This window comes from Pristis pectinata, chromosome 18, assembly GCF_009764475.1.
Source record: "Pristis pectinata isolate sPriPec2 chromosome 18, sPriPec2.1.pri, whole genome shotgun sequence".
NCBI lineage: Eukaryota > Metazoa > Chordata > Chondrichthyes > Rhinopristiformes > Pristidae > Pristis > Pristis pectinata.
The window spans coordinates 17,227,833-17,251,480 of NC_067422.1; the positions used below are offsets into that span (position 1 = coordinate 17,227,833).

At 38.2% G+C, this 23,648-nt stretch overlaps 1 protein-coding gene across 2 annotated transcripts; it reads right to left on the bottom strand.

Moving 5' to 3' along the window:
• Window positions 1–2,214: 2,214 nt before the first annotated feature.
• On the bottom strand, window positions 2,215–19,057 carry LOC127579957 (cleavage and polyadenylation specificity factor subunit 4-like). 2 transcript variants are annotated; one of them, XM_052033045.1, is made up of 7 exons: window positions 18,933–19,057; window positions 17,642–17,692; window positions 14,278–14,430; window positions 13,326–13,421; window positions 10,659–10,752; window positions 5,505–5,544; window positions 2,215–2,487 (listed from the first exon to the last, which is right to left on the bottom strand). In XM_052033045.1, exons 1-7 carry the CDS (start codon window positions 19,033–19,035, stop codon window positions 2,374–2,376), a joined length of 651 nt encoding a protein of 216 aa, XP_051889005.1. In that variant the 5' UTR covers window positions 19,036–19,057; the 3' UTR covers window positions 2,215–2,373. The 2 variants fall into 2 exon arrangements, with proteins under 2 accessions (XP_051889005.1, XP_051889006.1); XM_052033046.1 differs by lacking the exon at window positions 10,659–10,752 and having other exon boundaries at window positions 2,353–2,487.
• Between the last annotated feature and the right edge of the window lie 4,591 nt (window positions 19,058–23,648).

A 23,648-nucleotide genomic window follows, 5' to 3' on the forward strand; every position in this document is an offset into this window, starting at 1 on the left:
GTGGTGCCTCAAGAAGGCGGCATCCATCATTAAGGACCGTCACCAGCCAGGACATGCCTTCTTCATGTTACTACCATTGTGGAGGTGGTACAGGAGCCTAAAGACCCACACAACGTTTCAGGAACAGCTTCTTCTCCTTCGCCATCAGATATTTGAACGGTCCATGAACAATACCTCATTATTCCTCTTTTGCAATATTTATTTATTTTTGAAACTTATAGTCATTTTTGTGTCTTGAACTGTATGTTGCCCCAAAAGAACAAATTTCACCATGTCAGTAATAATAAACCAGATTCTGATTCATATAAATCTCTCAGTGCTTGGGAATTAAGTGTAGGCTTTGTGGGTCAGTCCTCAAACTCTGGTAGCTGTGAACACAAGGATCATTGAGCAAAGAGAGCCACATTCACCATCAGATCATTGCTCTAGGAGTAAAACCAGTAGTCCCATATAGAAAAGTTATTGGCAGAGCACAGTAAAGAGAACCCATGTTGTAAATGGCATTTGACCAGGCCATAGGCTGGAATTACATTCTTTGAGGCTTCACATGTGATAACGACATCTGATTTACATGATGGTTGATCACAGCCATCTTTTGAGACTGATCAGCATCAAATATTCTTCAACTGGTGGGGGCAACTCCTCTAATTCAGCTGCTGCTAAAAGCAGTTTTACTTTAGTAAACGCTTCAGGTTAGGATATGCTTTTGAAATGCCAGCTGAAGAACTTTCTTGTTTGTGTTGTTTTCCATACTGCCACATTTGAGAACTAGGCTATAATTGAACTCAACCATTATTCATTGGAAGGTTTCCTTAAATGGCATTAAAATAACATTGTACTGTAACCCAATCTCACTGTGCAGGGATTGGAATCAAATGTCCAGAAGGAGAAATGAGATCACCTCACATGATGGGCAGTCAATTGGTTAAGTAATTTGTGAAGGTCTGTTATAGTTACTTAACCCATTTCACCAGGTCATTTCAGGCTATATTTTTTTTAAAAACATTTTTCAGACCTGATGATTTTAGAATGTCCTTTTGGGAAAAGGTGGAACATTTGACAATGAACATAAAAAGCATTATCAAGAAAAATGTTCTGAAGGAGAGAATTGGTTTAACAAAGTTAATGTCATAAATCATGTTACTTTTACTTAAAATAAACCCAACATATAGTGCAGATTAGTATTTCAAATTAGAATATTTACAGTTGATGTTTTTCTCAGCTGATTTTGTTTTCTATGCATTACTATGGGATTGTTCGGTTTTGCAAACCACTTTGGATTCACAAGCAAGCTTGGAAGTCTCCAAGTTTATCCTGTGTGCATTTATCTTACACTGAGTAGATTTGACTAAAGTCTACTTGTTAATTGGGGTTGCAAGGATGGAAGAATTGGCAGGTGAGGAAATAGTTGGCCCTGTGACCATTCAGATTCTACTTCCAAGTGTATGTATGTGCAGGTGTCTATTTCGTTTCGTTGCATGGCCTGGCAACTTTGTCATGGTTCAAACATGAATAACGACTCCTTTTTTGAGTATCATGAAATTACTCCGGTGACATGCTCACAGCTGAAGTAGCAAAGAAAATTGGTGACAGAACTAGATGGAAACAATGATCTAGTGCAATTATCTTGTATCCAGTGGAGCAGTTTTTCTCTTTTATTTTTGCTCAAGGATGCAAACAATACAATCGCAATAGATCATTTTTTGAACTCTTGTAATATTGGTTAAAGAAAGTCCTAATCCAATGAGAGTCTTAGATTTCATATCTATTTACAGTTGCTCTGATTAACATGTCAGTGTCTGTTGCCTTGATTCTGGTTGCTGCATTTGTTAGCGTAGTGGCCCTTCTCCCAACACTAAAGAAATAGAATACATGAGAGAAGATAAAGACATGTTATGACTAAAGCAGTAATATTTCCTATAATTTAAAGAAAGCATTTGATTATCAATTAGCTCCAGCTTTTAGAACTGATTTTAATGAATTACATTCACTTCTATATTGTAATAAGAACTCAAATGTACCACATTTTTAAATAAATGAAAAAACTTTTTGAAATGACATTTTTTTTCTCCAGAGTAATTAATCATATGTAGTTCCAGCATGTCCCAAAACTCAGGTTATTGAGTGTGGTTAGAAAGAACAAAGGTAGAAGACAAATGCTTTTTGAAAGCATTTTGAGTGTCTCCAGACCCTCAAACAAGTAGAACTAGAGATGCATGAAAATTTTTTTTTAGTTTTAGAAATCTCTGAATGGAGTAGATCAGTCAGTAATTCCACCAGCAAAGAGCTGGTACTAGCATGTGGTAAAAGTAAAAAGCAAAACACATTTTCAGATGGCCAAAATCCAGTCAATGGGAGTACATGCCCTACATATTAAACAATAAGATATACCTTGAAGCACGTCACTTTGTCAAGAGCCTTGTAGCCTTGATAGAATTTTTTCTCTTGTTTGCTGATCAAAGGATACTGAGAGTGCATATCCATTTCCTGCAGGGGAACAACTTCGGCTTTTATTGTTCGATCAACTAGCATCATATCCATCTTATTTGAAGTGTTAGAAGCCACATTATTAGTACTCTTTAAAAAAAATATTATTGATCATTGACAACCTCAAATTCAGACCAACTGTCATATTTAAGTCCCAGCAACAGGATTCACGATACACTGTGAAAGTCAATTACTGGTGCACTTTTCTAACCATTTTATTTATTATGCATTGATTAGTTTATTATTGCGATTAAAGTACACATTTTTGGAACAATAAGATAATTTGCTGGGATGGGGCAAGTATCTCTGAATGTATTGAACTGGATTATTGTGTTCTCCGTTTCTCCTGCAGCCAATTATTGCCAAAATGTTTTGGAGACCCAATTAAACCACAGTGAGCAGTGTAGGATTTTGGAAGTGACATTGTCATGCATCATTGACAAACATGTAGAATAAATTCTGATTTTAGCCATTTGAATGCTCAGCCATTATTTAACCTCAAATCCCATTTGGGTTTTTAAATCACAAATCTGTTATATTTTAAGGTATTTACTCAAGTAATGCAACAGATATGCATCTATGTATTATTATTGCTTTCCAGTCTTAGTGAGCAAATCTGTTTCAAATTGACATCCTGTGTTTTACTGGACAAACGTTAAAAACAAATACAAGATCTGTCGGAAATAATTATTTAATCATTCCTTGCTCCCAAACCTGCCTCTACACTCCATGCAATTGCTGTTTCTCTAATAGTGCTCCTGTTCTCCTAAGCTAAATTTGCATTTTCTGATGCATCCTTCACTGAACTAAAATTGTACCAAAATACTTCCTGAAAAATATAGTTTGAATTGATGGATCATGTTAAAATTAGCAATTGATGCTATTAAGCAACCATTATAAATGAATCAATACAAATACAATAGAATTGGAATTATTACAGCACAGAATGAGGCCGTTAACCCATCATAACTCTGTCAACTTTTGCTCAAGGAATCACATCAGACCAGGTTGGAAAAGACTGGATTGTCTTAAGGACAAGGGTTCACCAATATCCTTAAGTTAAGGAAATCTGCCATCTCCATTCAGCATGGCCTATGTGTAACTTCAGACCCACCAAACTCTCCGCCAGAGTCAAATTGCCCAGCCAGCTGCACAGTTTCATCTTAATACATTCCAAATCCAGTTCAAGAAAGCAGCAGCCCACCACACCCTCTCATGGATAACCAGGGATGTGTGAATTAGCTTTCAAAACTTAGATTTTATGGAACAGAAAACTTGAATCTGCTTGTATGTTGAAAAATAATTTGTGCAGATTAAATGTCTTCTCACATTTCTCTCCCACATTCTGTGTGCCTTTTGCACATAGTCATTTATTGATTTACTCAGAGGAATTCCTTCACTAATTTATACACAAAGGCCAGTACCTGCAGCAAGATAGCATGCTATGGATTGTACCCGAAGCCTTGTTTTCCCTCCAATATATCTTTGCCTCCTGCACCTGTTTAATATTGGAATTCTCAGACATACAAATTTAACATTATATGTACAGAAAGAATAGTCTGTCCTAAACAGTGCACTTGCAGAAATTTCAGATGCTTGGTTATTGCTTTTGCTGCACTGAACTGAACCTTGGACGGACCAACAAGAATGCTCCATCCCTGTGGACATAATCCAGCTCTGGTTCAGCAGCCATCCACACAATAAACATGCTTGTCAGCACGGAAAGAAAGATTTTTTTTTAAATATAAAGTGAGCTTCTTCCAAAGGTCCAGTCTCAAATCGCTGTCATACCCTTTCTTACTTAATGCATTTTCTCCACTAAACTTCCCGTCTCTCTCTGTCTCTCTCGTTTTCTCTCCAACCCCTAAAGCAGGGTTTCCTTACACCAGACACTGCTTTTGTGATTAATCCTTTTTAAAATTGTAATAACCACTAAGTCCTGGAAACATGCAACAGGTTGGACAACATCTGAAAAAAAAGTTAATATTTCAAGACAATAACTCTTGTTGCACTCCACCCAAATGCAGACTGACCAGATGAGTGTTTCCAGAATTTTCTGTTTTGATTTTAGATCCATCAGTTGCAGTACTTCCATTTTGTAGCATTTAATTCTGCAGATATATTGTCTGTACTTCAATCTTTTACTGTTTTTTTGGTTTGATTATTTGCACCCTCACCCCACCCACCTCCCAGTTCCTTTCTCACTATGTAGAGGAAATTATTCATCTTTGGATGCAAGCATTAAATGTGGAATAGTATTAAATAGCAGTTATACTCAACTTGAGAACTGGTTCCAGAATGGAAGAGACCACAACAGGAGCCAGTATGCTCACATGTATTTACTATTAGCAAACAAAGATAAAATTCTCCCCATCATGTTTCCAATTGATACTAGAAGGCTGTTGTCATCTCTATTTTAAATTCAATACAACAAACAGAATGGATGTCACTGATTGAGTTGACTGTGGTGTAATTTAACAGTTGAATTATGTTGCAGGATCTGTCCTTGAGGTAATTGAAATGGTACATTTGTGCTAGATTGAAATTAGAAAGAGAGTTTAAAGGTTTTAAATTAAGATAGAAAATATAAATTTAAAAACTAGTGGGATTTAATTATAAAAACACATTAGAAACAGTGATAAATGCTCTGAAATAGTCTGCCAGGCTAGGAGAAGCTGCTGGCTCTTGTCCTTGACCTTTATGTGCGTAATAAATGAGCATTGTATGAGTTTAAACAGCTTATATATTACTTGCTAAATATTCTACAGTTTTATGTACTGTTACAATGAGAAGCATTTAGTCATTGGGACATCACCAAAATAACATGACTAGCTCATGTTTGCTGCAAATTCTGCAGCTGAATAATTAAGTCATTTCATTCCAAAGTTGATTGTCTGAGGTGAGTGTATTAATGATTTAATACTCAAACCATAAACCTGATTCAAGTATCATAACAAACAATCCACTGGCACTCCAATTGATATTAGTGAATTTTAAAGGATTTTTTTAATACCTACCTTTGTTTCCATGTTCCATTCAGTAAATTCATTATTTGGGCTAGAAAAGAAAATACAGAAAGTGAGCATGGTTGTTACATGGAAGCATTTCCCCACCACTTCCCTTCCCATGCATCTCTTACTTTTGGCAAATTGAAAAGTTCATTTGTCTGCTTTGAATTTCACATTGCTTTCAGCAGTTGAGGAATGGAGATGAGGACGGTTACTTGGGGGTGGGTTTCAACAAAGGGAAGGGTATTATTATTGATTGTTAGAGCTGGAAAGTCTTTCTGCAGACGATGCGTGAAGTGAGAACTCGCATTATATCCTCAGAACACTTCAAAAACAACACACATCTTAATTACTTCTGAAGTGCAGTCATTCCTGTTGGCAATTAACAATTACAAATTTGTGTACAGTAGGATTCCACAGTGAACAAATGAGATAAATGAATAGTTCCTCCTGGTGCAGGGGAAGCCAGTGGGTAGGCACTGTGGGAATCAGGAAGAAAGGAAAACATGACAACCTAAAGTTATGATTACACAAAACAAGGAGCCTACAGGCAAATTGTTAATGTGTGTTTTATTCTTTATTCTCCTAGTCTCATTTATTTCTTTGTAGTAAATGGAGGCATTACAGGGCACCTTACTCCCACTGATCTCATATCCTGTGCCATTTAGGAAGTCCAAGATGCTTCTCATATCCTGGAGGAGCTTGAGCTCTGGATTTCTGAGTTTAGCAGCAGCTGGCATTGCTACAGAGTACCCGTGACACTGAGACCTATTTGGTTAGCATGCAAAAGCTGTATGGCCACCTTAAGGGTGTGCAGGTAGGGGGAAATAGGCAACTGCTAAACACAGGGACAATCAGTGCAGAGTTCCCCAAATTAATCTTCTGTTCTAACTGGCATTCAGCTCTGAATGCTGGTGAGGTTGAGCGTTTATCCAAATCAAGCCTATATACAATAAGTGGCTTCGTTGCACAGAGATTGAATGCCAGGCAAGAAAGTGTGAAAGTGGATCAATACTTAGAGAGTTATGCAGGTGTTTCTGCTGCTATGGACATGATTCAGTAAGGCCTTTGATAAGGTCCCACATGGGAAACTGGTCCAAAAGGTTAGGGCCACTGGGTTCCAGGGTAAGTTGGCAAGTTGGATTGGCAATAGGAGGGTGTTTTTGTGATTGCATGCCTGTGACTAGTGGTATTGGTGCTGGGACCCTTGTATTTATGATATGCGAGAATGATTTGGTTGTGGATATAGGAGGCACGATCAGTGTTACGCAGATGACTTGAAGATTGGTGGAGTTGTTGACAGTGTGGAGAGTAGTCTAAGGCTGCAGGATGATATTAATGTGTTGGTGAAATGGATTGAGAGGTAGCAGATGGTCTGATCTTGATACATGAGGTGATGCGTTTTGGGAGTACTAATCAGGCTAGGACTCACACCTTGAATGGTAAGGTCTGAGGGAGCATCAAGAAACAGAGAGACCTTAGTGTACAAGTCCAAGGATCTCTGACGGCAGCAGCACAGGTAAATAAGGTGGTTAAGAAGGCCTGTGGGATATTGGCCTTCATTAGTCAGAGCACCAAATACAAGAACAGGGAAGTTATGCTTCAACCATATAAAAGATTGGTCAGACCTCAGCTGGAGTACTGTGTACAGTTCTGGTCAGCATATAATAGGAGAGGTGTGATAGTGCTGGAAAGGGTGCAGTGAAGGTTCACCAGGATGTTGCCTGGGATGGAGCTTTTTAGTTACAAGGAGAGATTGGAGAGGCTGGGTCTGTTTTTCCTGAAGAGGAGGAGGTTAAGAGGGTACAGGATTGAGGTAAGTAAAATACAGGGATATAGATAGGGTAGACTGCAGGAAACTTTTCCCCTTAGAAGTGAATAAAACTAGAGGACATTGATTTAGGGTAAGAGGCAAGAGATTTAGAGGGGATCTGAGGGGGACCTTTTTCACTCAGAGTGTGACAAATACCTGGAATGCACTACTGGAGAGAGTAGTGGAAGCAGAGTCCATGACAGCACTTAAGAAGTGTCTAGGCAAGCACTTGAATCACCTAGAAGGCTACGGGTCAATGGTGGAAGATAAGATTAATACAGATGGGTGCCCACTGGTCAGCATGGACACGGTGGGCCAAATGGCCTGTTTCCCCACTGAAAGATTCTATAAATTGGTACGTCGGTATCATGTCACCATTTAAAAGGAATTATTGAGAGGGAAGGTGAACCACTTGATGTAATCCATTTCAGTACCAGTGACATACTATAAGGAGGGAGATGATCCTGCAATCAGATTTTATGGAGCTTGGAAAGAGGTTATTAAACAGGATCTCAAAAAGAAAGTAGCAATTTCTGGATCACTCCTTATATCACACACTAATGAGTACAGATTGTGCAGGGTTTAGACCAAACTTGACTAAACAAGGAAGGGATAAGTCTCCTGAATCCAGAGCTTTCCGGTTATCAAGGACTATACAAAGTACAAGGAAGCTAACTTCAGATATAAAGAGCTCAATTTTGCCGTAAATTTTGAGGATAAATTTACAGGGATTAAAGTAAAAAACAAATAACTGTGTCAAGGGGGACAAGAAAGGCACAAAGATGTTATGAATATATAAAGATAGAGTAAGGCTAATAAATTACCACAAAAATAAATGGTGTGTGAAAGCAAAAGTAGTTATGATTTTAAATGAATACCTTTCTCCACTTTTTACGAAGTAGGAATGGCGTGCTAGTAGGCAGTGTGGTGTCAACAGTAAGCCATTGTGGTTTTAAAGAGTAAAGAACATTGGGAGAACATAAGGCATTTAGTATATTTGAAAATGGGTAAATGACAGGTCAAATGTATTGCAGGCTGTTAAGAGAAGTAAATGATGAAATAGTAGAGGTCTAATCATTATTTCCTAGTTCTTTCTGGCTATGGTTGTGATGCCTGAAGACTAGACATGAATGTTTGAAGTGAAAAAGGATCAGACCAAGTAATGAGAGACCAATCAACCTATTGGAAAAAGTTCTGAGCAATATTATTAATCATTTAGAAAGATACTGATTAATCAACGACAGTCAGTTTGGAAAGGTCATGTCTGATTAACATTGTTTTCTCTTAATACAACAAAGGAGGCCATTCAGTCCATCAGATCCATGCCAGTTCCCAGCAGAACAATCCCATCACCCTCTCCATAATGCTCTGCAGCTCTGCAACTTATTCTCTCTCATGTCCATCAACCCCCTATTGAGTCTTTTCGCTTCTTAAGTATACTAAGGGGTAATTTATAACAGTCACTTAACAACCAGCATGTCTTTGGGTTGTGGGATAGAACTGGAGCAGCTGGTGGAAACAGATACAGTCACAGGCAGAATGTGCAAACTACACACAGACAGCACCTGAAGTCAGAATCAAACCCACATAGCCTGAGCTGTGAGGCAGCAGTGCTAAATGGTGTGCCATTGTGTGTCTTGTTTGAAGTAACAGGAGTGTTGAAAAGTCTAGGACAATTGATGTAATCTCCATAGACATTACCAGGGCTTTTGCCAATGTCCCATTTAGGATGCTGTTCAGCAAAGAAACAGGTTAGTTCAAAATTAGCTCAGTTGCAGGGTGGAAAGGGTTATATTATGATATATATTAGACTGCAAGTCCACAAGTACCTGAAAATAGCAGGACAGGCAGATGGTGATTAAGGCACATAGGATAGGTTCTTTTATTGACCACAGCACGGAATGCAAGAGCTGGGAGGTAATGTGAAATCAGTTTAAAACGTTGGTTTAGTCATAATTAGAGGAATATGTATGGTTCTGGTCATCATAAAGCAGGGAGAACATAACTGCGCCGGAGGAAGTACAGAGTTACAAAGATGTTGGCAGGACAAAAATTTTTAGCAATGAGGGAAGTTTTTTTAGTCTGCAGTCTATTTTTGGAAATAAATTTATTTTTGAAGGGAAATTTATCTGATGTGCACAAAGTTATGTGGGCTTCAGCAATGTGGATAAGAAGCAGCCATTTTCTTTAGTCTGTAGCGATGGATTTAAAGTTAAGTGGTGGAAGGATTAAAAGAAGTTTGAGGAGAATTTTGTTTTCATCCAGAAACTCCTTGCCCGAATGGTAGAAACCATTATTTGGAGGATGTGCAGTACTGCAATCAACAGATCAAGAATTCTAAAGTGGGATGAGGCAGGATTGCTCTTTTTCAGCTGGCATGGGGACACTAGGCCAAATAACCTCATCCTGTAACTTTAAATAACACCAAGAGGGAGAACTCCCTGATTTAAAATGCCATGGAACCTGACATGAACAAGATGACAGTGTTTTAGTTTAACATCTCAACTGAATAGCATCTGCAACGAGGCACACTCTCACTGCTGCCCTGAAGTGGCATCTTGACTAATGAAGTGACAATGGAAGCAATGATCACTTTAGCCATATGCGAGTGCTGCTGATTAATTTAGAAGATGCCTCTATTACATACATGGAAATTTTAATAAAGGTGACCTGACATTCAACTGCTTTTCTACATAGCTTCATATAACCGGAAATATTTGATTTTAATTTTCCACCAGATCGCAGATGAAACTGGAGACATTGATCATACATCCCCTCAAGCCAACACTTCCTTTCAATAAAGAAATGGCTGATCCTGTGCCTCATTCCCTGATGTGTCCAAAAATCTGTCCCTATCAGCTTTGTGCATACTCAATGATTGTGCCTCTTCAGCTGTCTGGGAATTCCAAAATTTACAACCTGCTCCACAGAATTTTTTTCTCATGGTTGAAATCTTAAAATGAAATTATTCCACCTGGTTGTAGATTCTCCAACTTGAGGAAACTGCTTCTTATTCATCAATCTGTTAAGCTTTCTGACAATCCCATACATCTCAAAAATATCAGGTTTCATTCTTCCAAAGTCCAGTGAATTTAGGCCAACCTTATTCACTCTCTTTTACAGGCCAAGCTTCCCTATGCAGGAATAAATATAGGGAATCTATGTTGCATTGATTCAAAGGCAGGTACATCTTAGACAAAATTGCACACAGTACTCCAGAGAAAAGTCTCAACAAGGCCCTGTCTAACCTCAAACTTTCTAACTTCTGTACTCCACTCCATTTGTAGTAAGGCAATCATGTTTCAACAAGCCAAGAAGAATGCTATTCAGTATAACTGTGTAATACCTACTGTGAAAATTTGCATTCAGTTCCTTCAGGGCAGAAACCAGCGAGATAATTCACACACATTACCTTCCTGGTGTGTTTATTTTTGCACAGAGGGCCTGTCACAGAGACCAAAAAGTGGAGAGATAGGGATTTATGGTGAGTTATCATTATTTTTGTAAAATTTAAAATCAACCTGCACCATTGACAATGTTAATATATTGTCAAATCCCATTTATCACTTTAAAGAAAATCACATTCAATCACATCTGAATATGTACACTTCACCCTTTGCTTACTGCAATGATCATTGAATAAGCTACTTGAAATACAGATGACAAGCTATTTACTGAAGACAGGACAAAGTACCTGTCTTGTTTAAGGCCAGTCCAGGAGCCTTGTATTTCAAGTATTCAGCTCTCTGAGAGATGTTCTCCTTATTCCTCAGTCAGAGAATTTACAAACAGAAAGCCAGTAAAAGAATCATTGAATGCAATAAAATTCATATAATGGAATGAAAATAAGTTAAAATACAAAAGAAGCAAATGAAATTTAAATTCTTTTTCTGTTCACATTCACAATGAATTATAAAGAGCAGATGTAAAACTAATAGACAAAGCAAAAGGGGCATCAGCTGTGTCTTGTCCATCAGGACTGGGAGTGGAGGGCCACCTCAGCAGGAAACTAATCTCAGGAACCCAAGAAACAGGAAATTCAGGAGTCATATGATCGCAAAAGGCAGGAGGGCACGTTACTGATGTCAGGGAAACCTGCAGCTCCAGTCTGCCAATTAAAGCAGCCCATTTTTATAAATTGTTGGTTGGACATCTGGCACCAGCTTGTAGAAGCAATCAGTTGCAGAGATCTGCAGTCCATACTTTATGCAGATGTAAAGAAATACACCCACTGAGTATACCCAGGGAGGTACTCTGAATACTATTGAAGTCAATGATGATATCAAGGAATGTATGTTAATTGGTATTAAGTAAATGATTGACAATGGTACATTTTGAAGGACCAACAATACAGTCCAGTATCTGTGCTGAAATAGTAGCAATTCAAATTCATTACAGTCCAAAGCAGGATCTGAACTCTTGTTCTCTAGATCACTATGTTCAGGACTTCACATTACCAGTCTCACCACCACACTGCCAGCTACATTTTCTTGCATCTGACATACAGCAAATAACAATAAAGAAATTCAGAAGGCTTTCAGAAACAGATAAATATTTCAGCAATGCAAATGCAAAGAAAACAAAAGTAATCAGAAATACATTGAGAAATCATTCAACAGAACAATATTGTGGCCCAGGTTTTGCTGACTGTGGCATTCAACAGGCCCCACCCACAATAAGATTCCCTATTGCTTTGCACTTTTCTCATTGGATCTGAAAGGTCAAATTTGCCAGCCTTGATTGTCCTAAACCCAGCTGTAGGGACAGTGGTAGGGTCAGGTATGAAGTTGTTTGCACTCAAACTGCTGAGAGAACCTTTGATGAACAGCAAAATTCACACCTCCAGCTTTGCCATTTATCTGCTAAAAGTATTCAAAAGTGTAAAATATTTAAACTTTAAAAATTAAAATTAATTTTTAAAAAATCACTGGGAAGACTGAAATACTTAAAAAACCTTGCTGCAAACAAATAATTAAGAAAGTGGCAACTTATTCTTACTTTTCTTTTTCTCAGTATTAAAACCTCCATTGAAATAAATTGGCTCAGATCAGCAAGTTTAACCTGGTTCCGTGTCTATGAGGTGTATACCGAACCCAAGTTTTAGGGAGTCACAGCAAGATAGTGCTCCACTGTTAGATGCCATACAAATCTTGTGATGGTGTCCTGCCAGATTTACTTTTCATAGTGTGATAGATTGGATATGATCTGATGTGATGTGATTAATGGCGTGATCTCTAATCTCAAAATCTGACTCATATCTGCTTTGGATTTGGAAATTAACTGATATCTGGTTTTCAAAGACACCAGTGTCAAAAACTTTGAGAGCTGGGTGATGATCCAAAATTCATAACAAACCCTGAATTTTTTTAAAGAATGAACTAACTAATCTATGAAGGTGTCCGTAGAAAATTGGAACAACACAGGCTCACATCATCGGTTGTGAACAGATCCTGCAAAAAGCCAGAATGATTTGCTGGGCTGAATGGCCTCCATCTCTGTTGTATACTTAAGTGAATATCATTTAACTGTACAGCTACTGATATGACATAATGAATCCTCAACAAATAGTAGGCAACAGCATTATTCCTGTGTCCTGTTGTCATTGTTACTCTATTACATCTATTGGTAGCCAATTTTATCACAACCTTCCTTAAACCACAATTGAACTCCAGGGTGGCAATGTACTATTTCATTTAGATAAACTTTAGATAAACAATTGAATGTGTCATATTCCAATTCTATATCCTTGCTCTACTGATAGCCAAAATAAGTTAACGAAAATTGTTCATTTTGCTATATCTCTGGAATTGAGATCAAAAGCAGAACAGGAGGAGGAGAATCCCTCTCTGGTTGATCATCTGCTGATGAATTCTGATTATATCATGTACTTGTTCATTTTCTTGCAAAGGATTCTTGCACTGTTTTGGTTCTTTCAAAGAATAATATATTTGAATTCTTATTATGCCAAAAGTATTAATGAATGTAGTATTGACGATAAAGGAAGGCAAAATGATTACCATTTTTGCAGAATCCCTGGTCATACCACGGACAGTCTTGAATTTTCACTTCTGAATCAATGTGCAGGAAAGGGCAGTCTCTCTTACTGCATTCCCCTGCAAAACAATGAAGTTATGGAATGAAAATAATGTGGATACTGTACACTGAAATTAAACAGAAAATGCTGGAAATGCACAGCAGTTAAGGCAGCATCCATGGATGGAATTAACAGTTCAAATCAATGACCTTTTATCAGATTTCATCCAGTGGATAGGGATACAGAATGGATTGCAATTTCTTTCCCCAGTATCGTTGGTTCCCAATCTTAGCCAAATGTTTGAGGAAATATTAGAAGGATGAAGACACATTGATGCCTAGATATGAATTACTTCAGTAACATATTGCCAATTAGATTTAAAGAGAAGTAGTGATGTTGGTGGCACCAATATTTCATTCTTTGTAAGATAAGATATCTTTATTAGTCACATGTACATCAAAACACAGTGAAATGAATCTTTTTGCGTAGTGTTCTGGGGGCAGCCACACTTCCAGCGCCAACCTAGCATGTCCACAACTTCCTAACCCGTACGTCTTTGGAATGTGGGAGAAAACCGGAGCACCCTGAGGAAACCCACACAGTCACTGGGAGAACATACAAACAAAGACAGTGGCAGGAATTGAACCTGGGTTGCTGGCGCTGTAAAGCGTTACGCTAACCGCTACACTACTGTGCCTGCCCTCCTCACCTCCACAGGTAATTTTGTCTCAACTTAAACTGCAATGTTCCATACTTACCACTTTCTTTCAGTAGAACTAACGAGATTCATAAAAATGCCTCCTTAAAAAAGAGACTACATGATTTAACATGAACACTCCTGCTCTTGATATTTAAAATAACTTCAGGTTTGACAACCGGTTTGAAATACCAAGGGTAGGAATTTACATTTATATATGCATAACAATAAATCTTACCATATTTTGAATAGAAGTAGCACCGTGGCATTTTTGTCATGTCATATTCGTGCAAAAATTCACACTGATCCCCCCTTTTGCACAGGCCTCGGAGCCAATGTTTGCACACAACAGACTTTTCACCAGAGCTATGACGAAAGGGGCACAAATTTTCTGTAAAAATCAAAAGGGCTGGATTAATGACAACCACAGTTTGATTAACTTTTATAAATTTTCTGCAAATCTGTGCAGACAGAAAATTAATGGAAAAGGAACCCAATTCAGACTGCAGTGAGGCCATCATACAGGAGATGTCAATGGGAAGGCCACTAATTTGTAGTCTTCATGCAAAAGTTGAAGAAAATGCTCCAAACCATCCAATGAATGGGACTAAAATACACTCTAGTTGGCATTTCTGAAATGCTGGCAATGTCTTCTTCAGGGGGGCAGGCTGTCTCTGACATCTACATTGAAACACAGAAGTTGGAGACAGGTTGGAGAGTGGATGCTGGCACATCTGGCCTCCCACTGCACTATTGGACTCACCACCAAGTCTTGAGTGGTGAAAAAACTGCTGAGCCAAGGGGCTGGATGGACTTTGCCTCCAGTTCCTCAACTTTAAGCCAGCCATTGGTGACGTAGGCAGTGCGATTGTATTCATTTGATTGAGGTCACCAACCTTGATTAAAAAGATAACTACAGGTAATTTCAGCTTTAAACTTTGTGTTTCATTATTTTACTTAGACTTTATGATTTTAATCAATTTCTGATAGTTTAAGGTATTTAAAGTAAATTTACTTTACAAATAATTTAATTCCATCTTGAAATGTCTCTGATCAATAGAAATAGTTCAAAGATCTTTACTGGGAACTACATGTATTAAGGCTATAACAATAGCCTGGATGTGGGGGTCTCAGGGTCAACAGCTGAGGCCTAGTCACCACGTGGTCTGCTCTGCCTTTAGGCCGACTGTGAACTGAGGCAGATATCAATTGGTACTACACAGCCACAAAACATAATGGTGAAAAGGATGGATCAGTGGGGCTTGGGTGCGAGTTTGAGAAGAGGCAGCAGATCCAATTGAGCATGACCCAGCCTATTGAATTTCACATGTTGAAATAAGAATTAACATTGGCAGTCACTGTAAAGGCAGTAGTCTTAATCATAATTATTGTAATGAGGCATTCATTCTCCCTTTTGAGATTAAGGATGACTTGCTTCCACTTCAGCGAGTTCTGAGGTGACTAAGGAGGCCAATGTGTGGACTACAAACTCTTCCATAGTTGTGGCAGGTAATAGTTGACAGGAAAAGGGAGGTTGGGTTGGTTGTAGGTGTGTAATGTGAGGTGTTGCACTCTTTTCAGTGCAACACAGGGCTTCTGTGTCCTCCTGTTGAATGGCCTCAAGATTTTTTAATACCATCCCAAATGCACCTGCTCCACTTCGAGCAGTCGTAGGGCAGGGGTTGCCAGAAATCAGTGGAGATTTGCATTTCAAGGATGCTTTGAATCTTTTTTCTGCCTGCTTAGTAAAATCATCTCAATGACAGAGCATCCGTTTTGGTAGTCTGGAGACAGCAGACACAATATAGTCTGCCTAATGTAGCTGAGAGTAATTTGGGCCTGAATGCTGGGAATCTTGATCAGGGAGAGGATGCTGACATTGGTTTGCTTATCCTTCCAGTGAATTTGGAGGAGACAGTGTTGGTGGTGTTTTTCCAGTGCCTTGAGGTGCCCACTGTAGGTAGTCCTGATCTCAGAAACTTATGAGAAGGCAGAGTTTACTGCTAGTCAGTAGACCATGGGTTTTGTTCCAGGTTTAAGTGTCTTGATGTAATGCAAAAAGTTAAGCCTTGCACTCAACATTCTTAAGACCAGGGTCTCCTTTTCTGTAATTTGAAAAATATACTTTACCCATAATAATACATGCAGGAAATACAATCAATTTATGTCTAACTCTATATTTGTTGTCCATCAAATCAATACATCATTTTACAATGTTCAATGCTGCTCATGTTTCCTCCTTAAACAATGCACGTGTGAAGCATCAGAGAGGCTATTATACTGGGCCCAGCCCCTTCATGACTTGTGGCAGCAGGATCTGAGATAAAAGTACTCAAAACTGTGTTCCTTCCCCAAGACTAAAGTCCTCTACCAACCTCCTCCTGACCAATTAAGATTCATGGTGAGATATTGTTGATGAAATATGGCATGACCTTCATTGAACCAGCATATCTTTTGGTCAATTGAGGAAAAAGATATTTGAAAATCAAGACCTCATGCCTAGCACGAAACTCATTGGTCATTATACATTTTGTAAATCACACAAAGCTAATTCTGCATTTGTTGATGGAGTTAATTGGTCATCGTACACCTTAATGCCTGCCATCAAAGTAGATTTTGAATGCTTTTCTAGCTACTTTTTACATGCTTTCGCAGCAAACTGTTGTGAAGAAATGAAAATTATCCCTGTCCAATACACCTACAAATGAGCTCAAACATCAAACAGCAAGAATTTCAATTCTCACAAGCTCACCAAGTTAAGAACAGACAAAATCAACAATGTGCATGTTCAACGTCCATTATCACTGCCAGGGGTTGTTCATGCAGGATCATACTAATGATATCCCTACATACAGAGTTCTAAGGCTCAAGTTAATTGGGTGTAGATCTATTGTATATATACATATTTACTTATTTATTGATAATTACTCATCTTCAGCAGCAACAATGCAGTAAGATGCCATCAACCAGTAGCAGGGTTGGGCAACAAGAGAACATAAAAGTGCCCTTTAAAAAAAAATGAATTGAGTTATTATCAGAAAAATGTGGGCCAAGATTGTGCAAGTCCTAAATATGTTTTATGGCCTTAACGTAATATCAGTTACACTGAATGAAAACGTACAATATTTTGCAATTATAGCCAATTTTCACCTAAAGTTTTGAACTGAAATTATTTGTCATAAGGAAGAAGCAGTTCATTAGGTTAAAGTTAGAATTGGGAAGTATTTGGATTCCAACTTTAAACACTGCATATATTTATATTTTTACATTGCTTGAAAACTGTTTTTGGGCTTGCTTACAAATGTTAAATATTCAAACATACAGTAAGCAAGATGACTAATGACTAAAAAAATGGCTTTGAAAAATTAAACCTAGTTCCATTTTACACCAGTCATATCGTCAAGCAGCCTGATATCACACAGGTCAATGTTCACCTTACATTCCCAAGGTAATGTGCTAAAGACAGTGCCAAAGAGCATACCACACAGGAGCCAAGGGGCGTTTCCATTCAGGGATTTACCATGAGTCAAAAAAATGACAGGCATTTTTATTTGCAAACAAACAAGTCATATTCTGGGCTCTTGCATTGATCAATATCTTACCTTTTAAGCATTCACCTTTAATAAAAAACTCACAAACCGCTGAACCAGATTCTGCAGAGAAAAAAAACACTGTATTCGGTACTGTTCTCTTAGTGGGCTCATCCAGCCTTTTGGTTTGACATTTACTTGTCTACTCAGTTCTCTCCCATGTTGTTCTTGAGTTAATGGATTTTTCACATCTCTGAAGTTATCCATGTTTCCCAATATCCACTGGCAATAAACATTGCCATAATTTATCGTTCTCCATTTACTGGATTACAGATGCAGCAACCTACTTATGTAATGGTCTCAAAATAAGTCATTGTAAATCATTTGATTGCATAATGAAAAAGTTATAATTGCACTCTGGACATGTGAATGCATACAAGTAACATTCCATTTACTTCAATTGAAATGCATTTCATTATGATTAAGAAGATGAATGTTTTTATAGTTTGAAGCACAAACTCAGTGTAAGAGTTTGAAAAAGAACAAATCACGATATTCAATTGCAGGATTCAGTGGTACTAAACAGATTGATTTGCTCCTCTTTTAGGCAGGCAGATGGATTGTACCCTGACATACTGCAGATCCCTATGGCTTATTTCTTGAAGTTTTGACCTTGATATAAAGGTTTGAGGGGTTCACAATCACCCAGTTCTAGTATTATCTACCTGGCCCCTAAAATACTCAGCTATTCAATCGCCATTTCTAATGGGGAAAACAAAAGGCATACTCATCTAAAGAAGCCAAATGATTAAATGGCATTTTGCCATTTATTGCCATTATAAGATGATAGAACCCCAAAAATTAATATTAAAAGACTCAATTTACAGGTGCTGGTATAACACTGTGACTATTACAGTTACTAAATAAAAAGAGGAATAATGCTGACAGCAAAATACAAAACCGAAGTAGGGATTATGTTCATACAAGTTTCAATTGAAACCTTGTGACTTTAGTTTCATAGTGTCATTAGGAGATAGTTTTCCACTGTAAACGTCTGAAACTCATATTTCAAAATATTGTGTGAAAAATAAATAATGGGACAGTGGATTACTTGAGGCATCACTTTCAGTAAGGATTAAAGGTTTCAGAAATATTTCCTCGAACTATTCTGAAAACCTAATCTCTTTCAGAGTAAATGCGAACATTAACAAATAGATTATTATAAAAGCTAGAAAATGAAGTTAGTTTCAGTACATTTAGATTACAAATAGCATCCTTTTAAAACCCTAAAACAACAATGAATCATTGGAAGATGCATTTATTTTTACCCAGTTTTAGTTCTGCATTATAATTTGTTCCTTACTGTCCATGCCTGAAAATGGTAAGTCCAGAATTCCTCTCCGTTGCTCCAGGACAACTTCAAAATCAAACCTCATCTTTTGCAAACTAGCTATCAACTCTTGCATTTTTCAGTTTTTTTAATTCAAATTCTTTCTTTCAGTTGTTTTCAGTAAGCTGAGGGAAACAGCCATGTGACTTGGCAAACTTTATAAACACACCAGTGACCAAGGAATGATGGGACCTCTTTTAAAAAAAAATTACGTTTGAAAATTATTTTGTCTAATAAGCTGCTGATTATAGTGTGAATACAGATCAGCTGAGTGTCAGTTTAATTGAATTACTTCCAGTTTTGTTGTGGTCACGTGTCCTGATTTAATAGGTACTGAAACTTAATTAGCTGTTCTCTGAGAGGTGAGTTTTTGTATTGGTGTTGGAGTTTATTATTTGAGGGAATTTTCTGGAAAATAATTGCTGCAACAATAGGCTTCCAAAGTATGTTTAGAGTTTTATCTCTGCAAGCAGAAATGAATAATTCTAATATTTGTGTCAATGTGTTCTTTTAATTTTGTCATAGTTGTATGAGGTATAGTTGGCAGTATAGAACTTGTGGAGCTGAGTAATCCATTCTTTGTTTACAGGATGGTCTAGAGGAAGAATCTTAAAGAATGCATCAGACACTGATAAGAATGATGTGGAATGCACATACTGTATCTGTCCATTGATTTTTTTGAAAAAGCAATTGAAACTAACCTTCAGAAACTCCTTGATGGGTTTAGCAGGTCTGACAGCACATGTAAAGACCTTTGGTCACTGACCTGAAACAGCAGCTCTGTTTATCTCTTAACAGTTGTTGCCTGACCTGCTGAACGTTTCTAGTGTTTTCTGTTTTTGTTTCGCATTTTCAGCATCTGAACCATTTTGCTTCTGAAATTGAATGTATGTAATTTGAATTTATTTGTTCACTGTTGTTTCCAATCTCCTTATACACTGTTCATTTGATACCAGTTTGGAATTTCTTAGGCTAATTCATATACCGGTTGGTAGATTCACACAGTGGGTGTAGTCCTTGGATTTGCATCATTAGACCCTCCACTTGGTGTCCTGTTTTGTCCAAAGCAATGTTTGATTTTTAACTGCCCATTATCCAGATGACTCATTGCTGTACTTTGACTGGATGGAACAAATCGTATAATCATCAAGACATTCATAGAGGGAAGAGTAAATTCTGACAAGTGTGTTTAATTTACATTCTGAAACAATGTTCAGAGGAAATGGTTGTATTCTTACCTAAATAATGGAGGTACTTCTGTGAATGATGAAACCAATCATTGAAATATTTTGTGTTGTTCTTCGCATGGCTCCTCATTACCATAGAACTGCTGCTTCGTCTTTAGCCTTGTTGACCTGGACTTGATGTACTGATACAATATGGTGTGAGATGCAGTTCTAAATTCCTTTGAAGATAGGCCTTTCAATTATATTCAGACAGTCAACTAGTTGCAGGCTTCTAAATACTAAGGTTCGTGGGTCATTCAGATCTTTATCACTCTTGACTTGAGACATTTGTAAGTTTTCAGACAGCTATCTAATGTAATGTTGGGGAAAATTGGATGATGGCTCTGTACTTAACGTACATAAAATGGTAATTAATAGTAACTTGTAAACAGTAAGGCAGAAATTGAAGAGTTGATTCATAACACAAAAATGCTTCATCATTGTTGTTATGTAATATGCTTTGTTTTTTTTGAAAAGTATTCCAAATAACTTCAGAGCAAAAGATAAACTGCTGGAATAACTTAGTGGGTCAAGTTGCAACTGTGGATGTGAAGGGATGGCTGATATTTTGGGTCATGGCCCTGCAGCAGAAAGAAGATAGGCCACATATAGAAATGGGAGAGTGGGACGTAGGGTGGAAGGTGATAGGTGGAACCAGATGGGTGGGAAATCATGGGAACATAGAACCAGGTGAGGGAGGAGGATGTCCTGAAGCATCAACAATTCCTTTCTTCCTACAGATGCTACTCGACCTCCTAGGTTCCTCCTGCAGATTGTTTGTTGCTCCAGATTCCAGCACCTGTAGTGTCTTGTGTCTCCAATGCTCTAGGTGCAGGCTCGCCAAGGCTGTGGATAATTGTAAGTGGTGAATGGAGTCTACCACCTCACAAATTGCCCATCCTTCTGCCCCATCTATGGAAGAATCTGAAGTTCTTGTATTGTTACCGTTAGCCACCTCACAATCCACAAAACAGGAGTGAAAGATGCCCAAAATGAAATATATTTGCAATAATTTATCCTTGTTCTATACATAAAACTGCTTGCAGTGAAATTAACAACCCTTTGCCTCATTGCTGCTTGATACACTTGTACAGAGTTCCCACAAACTGCTCTCTTCATTATAGAAGTCCTTCACTGGTAACTGGGATAATTTCTTTTCTGATTTGGGTGATGTCTGTCCCACATTACAGCCAATAGCAATATTTCTTCATTACAGTTTGAGCAATTGACTCCTGATTCTGTCTTAAAGGCACTAATGGGATTGCCCTGCACAGCTAAGGTGGCCCACACTCTGTACCTGGCTTATTCACAACTTTTTTTTTGGCGATAGTACAAGACAAAAAAAAAATGCACAATGACTGCGGTACGTCTATGTTAATTCTGGTGGATGAGGCAGATTAACTTGGAAAAAATTGTTTCCATCGCTGCAATAGCACTATAGTGCAATTTTGTCCATTATTCCCTGTACATAAAGTTTTGTTTTTACAAAAATGTACCTTTCATGAAATTTACAAATACAATATGTCAGTCATATGTTACCATTGATGGTACAAGATATATTCCATTTGCTTACAAGATTTGTATTAACGTGACATCAATGTTTCTTTCTCATACATTCTGGGTTTTTTTTTACATGGGGCCCAACCTTGGAGTGCAGGGTCTCAAACTGGCCTTTCCCCACAGAGCCATTTCAGTGGCTGCACCAAGCTTCAGCCTTTCCCTCAGCACATGCCCTGGACCTTGGAATTTACAAGATTTCATCATGGGTCGCACTGGAGAAGATCAGCAAGTTTTGTGGAGACAGAAGGCATCTTTCATCATTAATTGTCTTCCATCAGCAGTCAATATTTGTCTCGCTGTGTCTCTCTTGGAGCAGGCCAAAGAGCATGGAGTCCTGTGCCATGTTGTTGCTTTGGGTTATTCTCAGCAAAGATCATTGCATCCTTTTCCAGACCTTGTGGGCAAACACACATTCCAGAAGGAGATGGATGATGGTCTCATTCCCACTGCTGCTGTCTCGAGGGCAATGTGGGGTGGCGCTGAGACTCTGACAGTGCCTGAAGGATCTGACCGGGAGAGCCCTTCTTAGCACCCACTGGGCAAGGTATTGCTGCTTGTTTAGAAGTTCTTCTGATGAGTCAGCCTGCCAAATGACTTTGACAATCCACTTGGGGAACTATCTGATGGATCTATCATCTCCTTTTTCCACAAGGCCTTGCGGGCATCCATGCAGACCAATGCCTGATTGACTTGCTCAAACCTTTCTGAAGGATAGGTAATACAACACAGGAAGGTCAAACAGAATGGAAATTTCCATAGCAGCAGAGCCAGACGTTCTTTGCACTGTCATGTTCAGATAGAACCTCACCATGCAGTGACATTTATTATTTGTTTTTCAGTATTTTATTAGGGCATCATTGGCAAGGGCAGCATTTATTGCCCATTCATAATTAACCTGAAGGGTGATTGCTGAGCTATTTCAGAGGACATTTAACAGTCAACCACATTGCTGTGGGTCTGGGCTCATGAATAGGCCAGGCTAGCTGAGGATTATACATTTCCTCCCCTGAAAGGCATGAGAGAACCTTTTTTATTATTATGACAGTCTGGCTTTGCAATGATGACCACAAGACTAGTTGAGTTTTATATGAATCTCACAGCAGCTGCGGTGGGCTGTGAACTTGGGGATCTGGATTGTTAGTGCTACATGTCTGGTTCCTAAACCAGTAATGTAATCAGTCCACCATTGTTGTCTGTATATCCAAGGTCTATCCACAGCTTTCTGCGGCCACAAAAGTTGCCATCACATTGCATACATTCTCCCTCTTTCTCTGGAGGATTGTATATTTGTCTCAAAAGATATGGTCTATTTTCAATCTCCAGATGAGAAGGAAGATAACTTGGGTAACTATTGACAGTGCGGGATTTGGGCTGTGTTCTTCCAAAATAGCATAAGTTTGAATACATAAATTACTCTCAATTCTGACAAAGAATTGCAGACCTGAAACATTGACTGTTTTTCTTTGCACAGCTCTTGCCTGACCTGCTGAATTTTGCCAGTATTTTCTGTTCTTTTTGTTTCTGAATGCTCCCTTCTACAGGTTTGGTCTTAAAACTGCCACTGAGTCGAACTGCTTCAGTTAATAGCTATCCTGTCAAGTGTATGTGGTTAAAATCTAATGTTTTCTAGTTTGCATGTTTATTGTGGTCCATTGATGTGGTCATCGTGGAGTTCAGAATAACTTCCTTTGTGTGAGTCTGACAAGTGAATTGAAAGATATTGACGATCAAGTTGGTCTAATCAAATAAAACCCACACTGTAAAACCATTGTATAACGATGGAGATTGATTGTGACCCTTGCACACTGCTGTCATGTTCCTGTTATTGGACTTGCAAAGTTAACTGGGATAAGAAATATTTCTTGCACCTGCCTTGGACAGTTGAAATAATCTAAAGCAAATA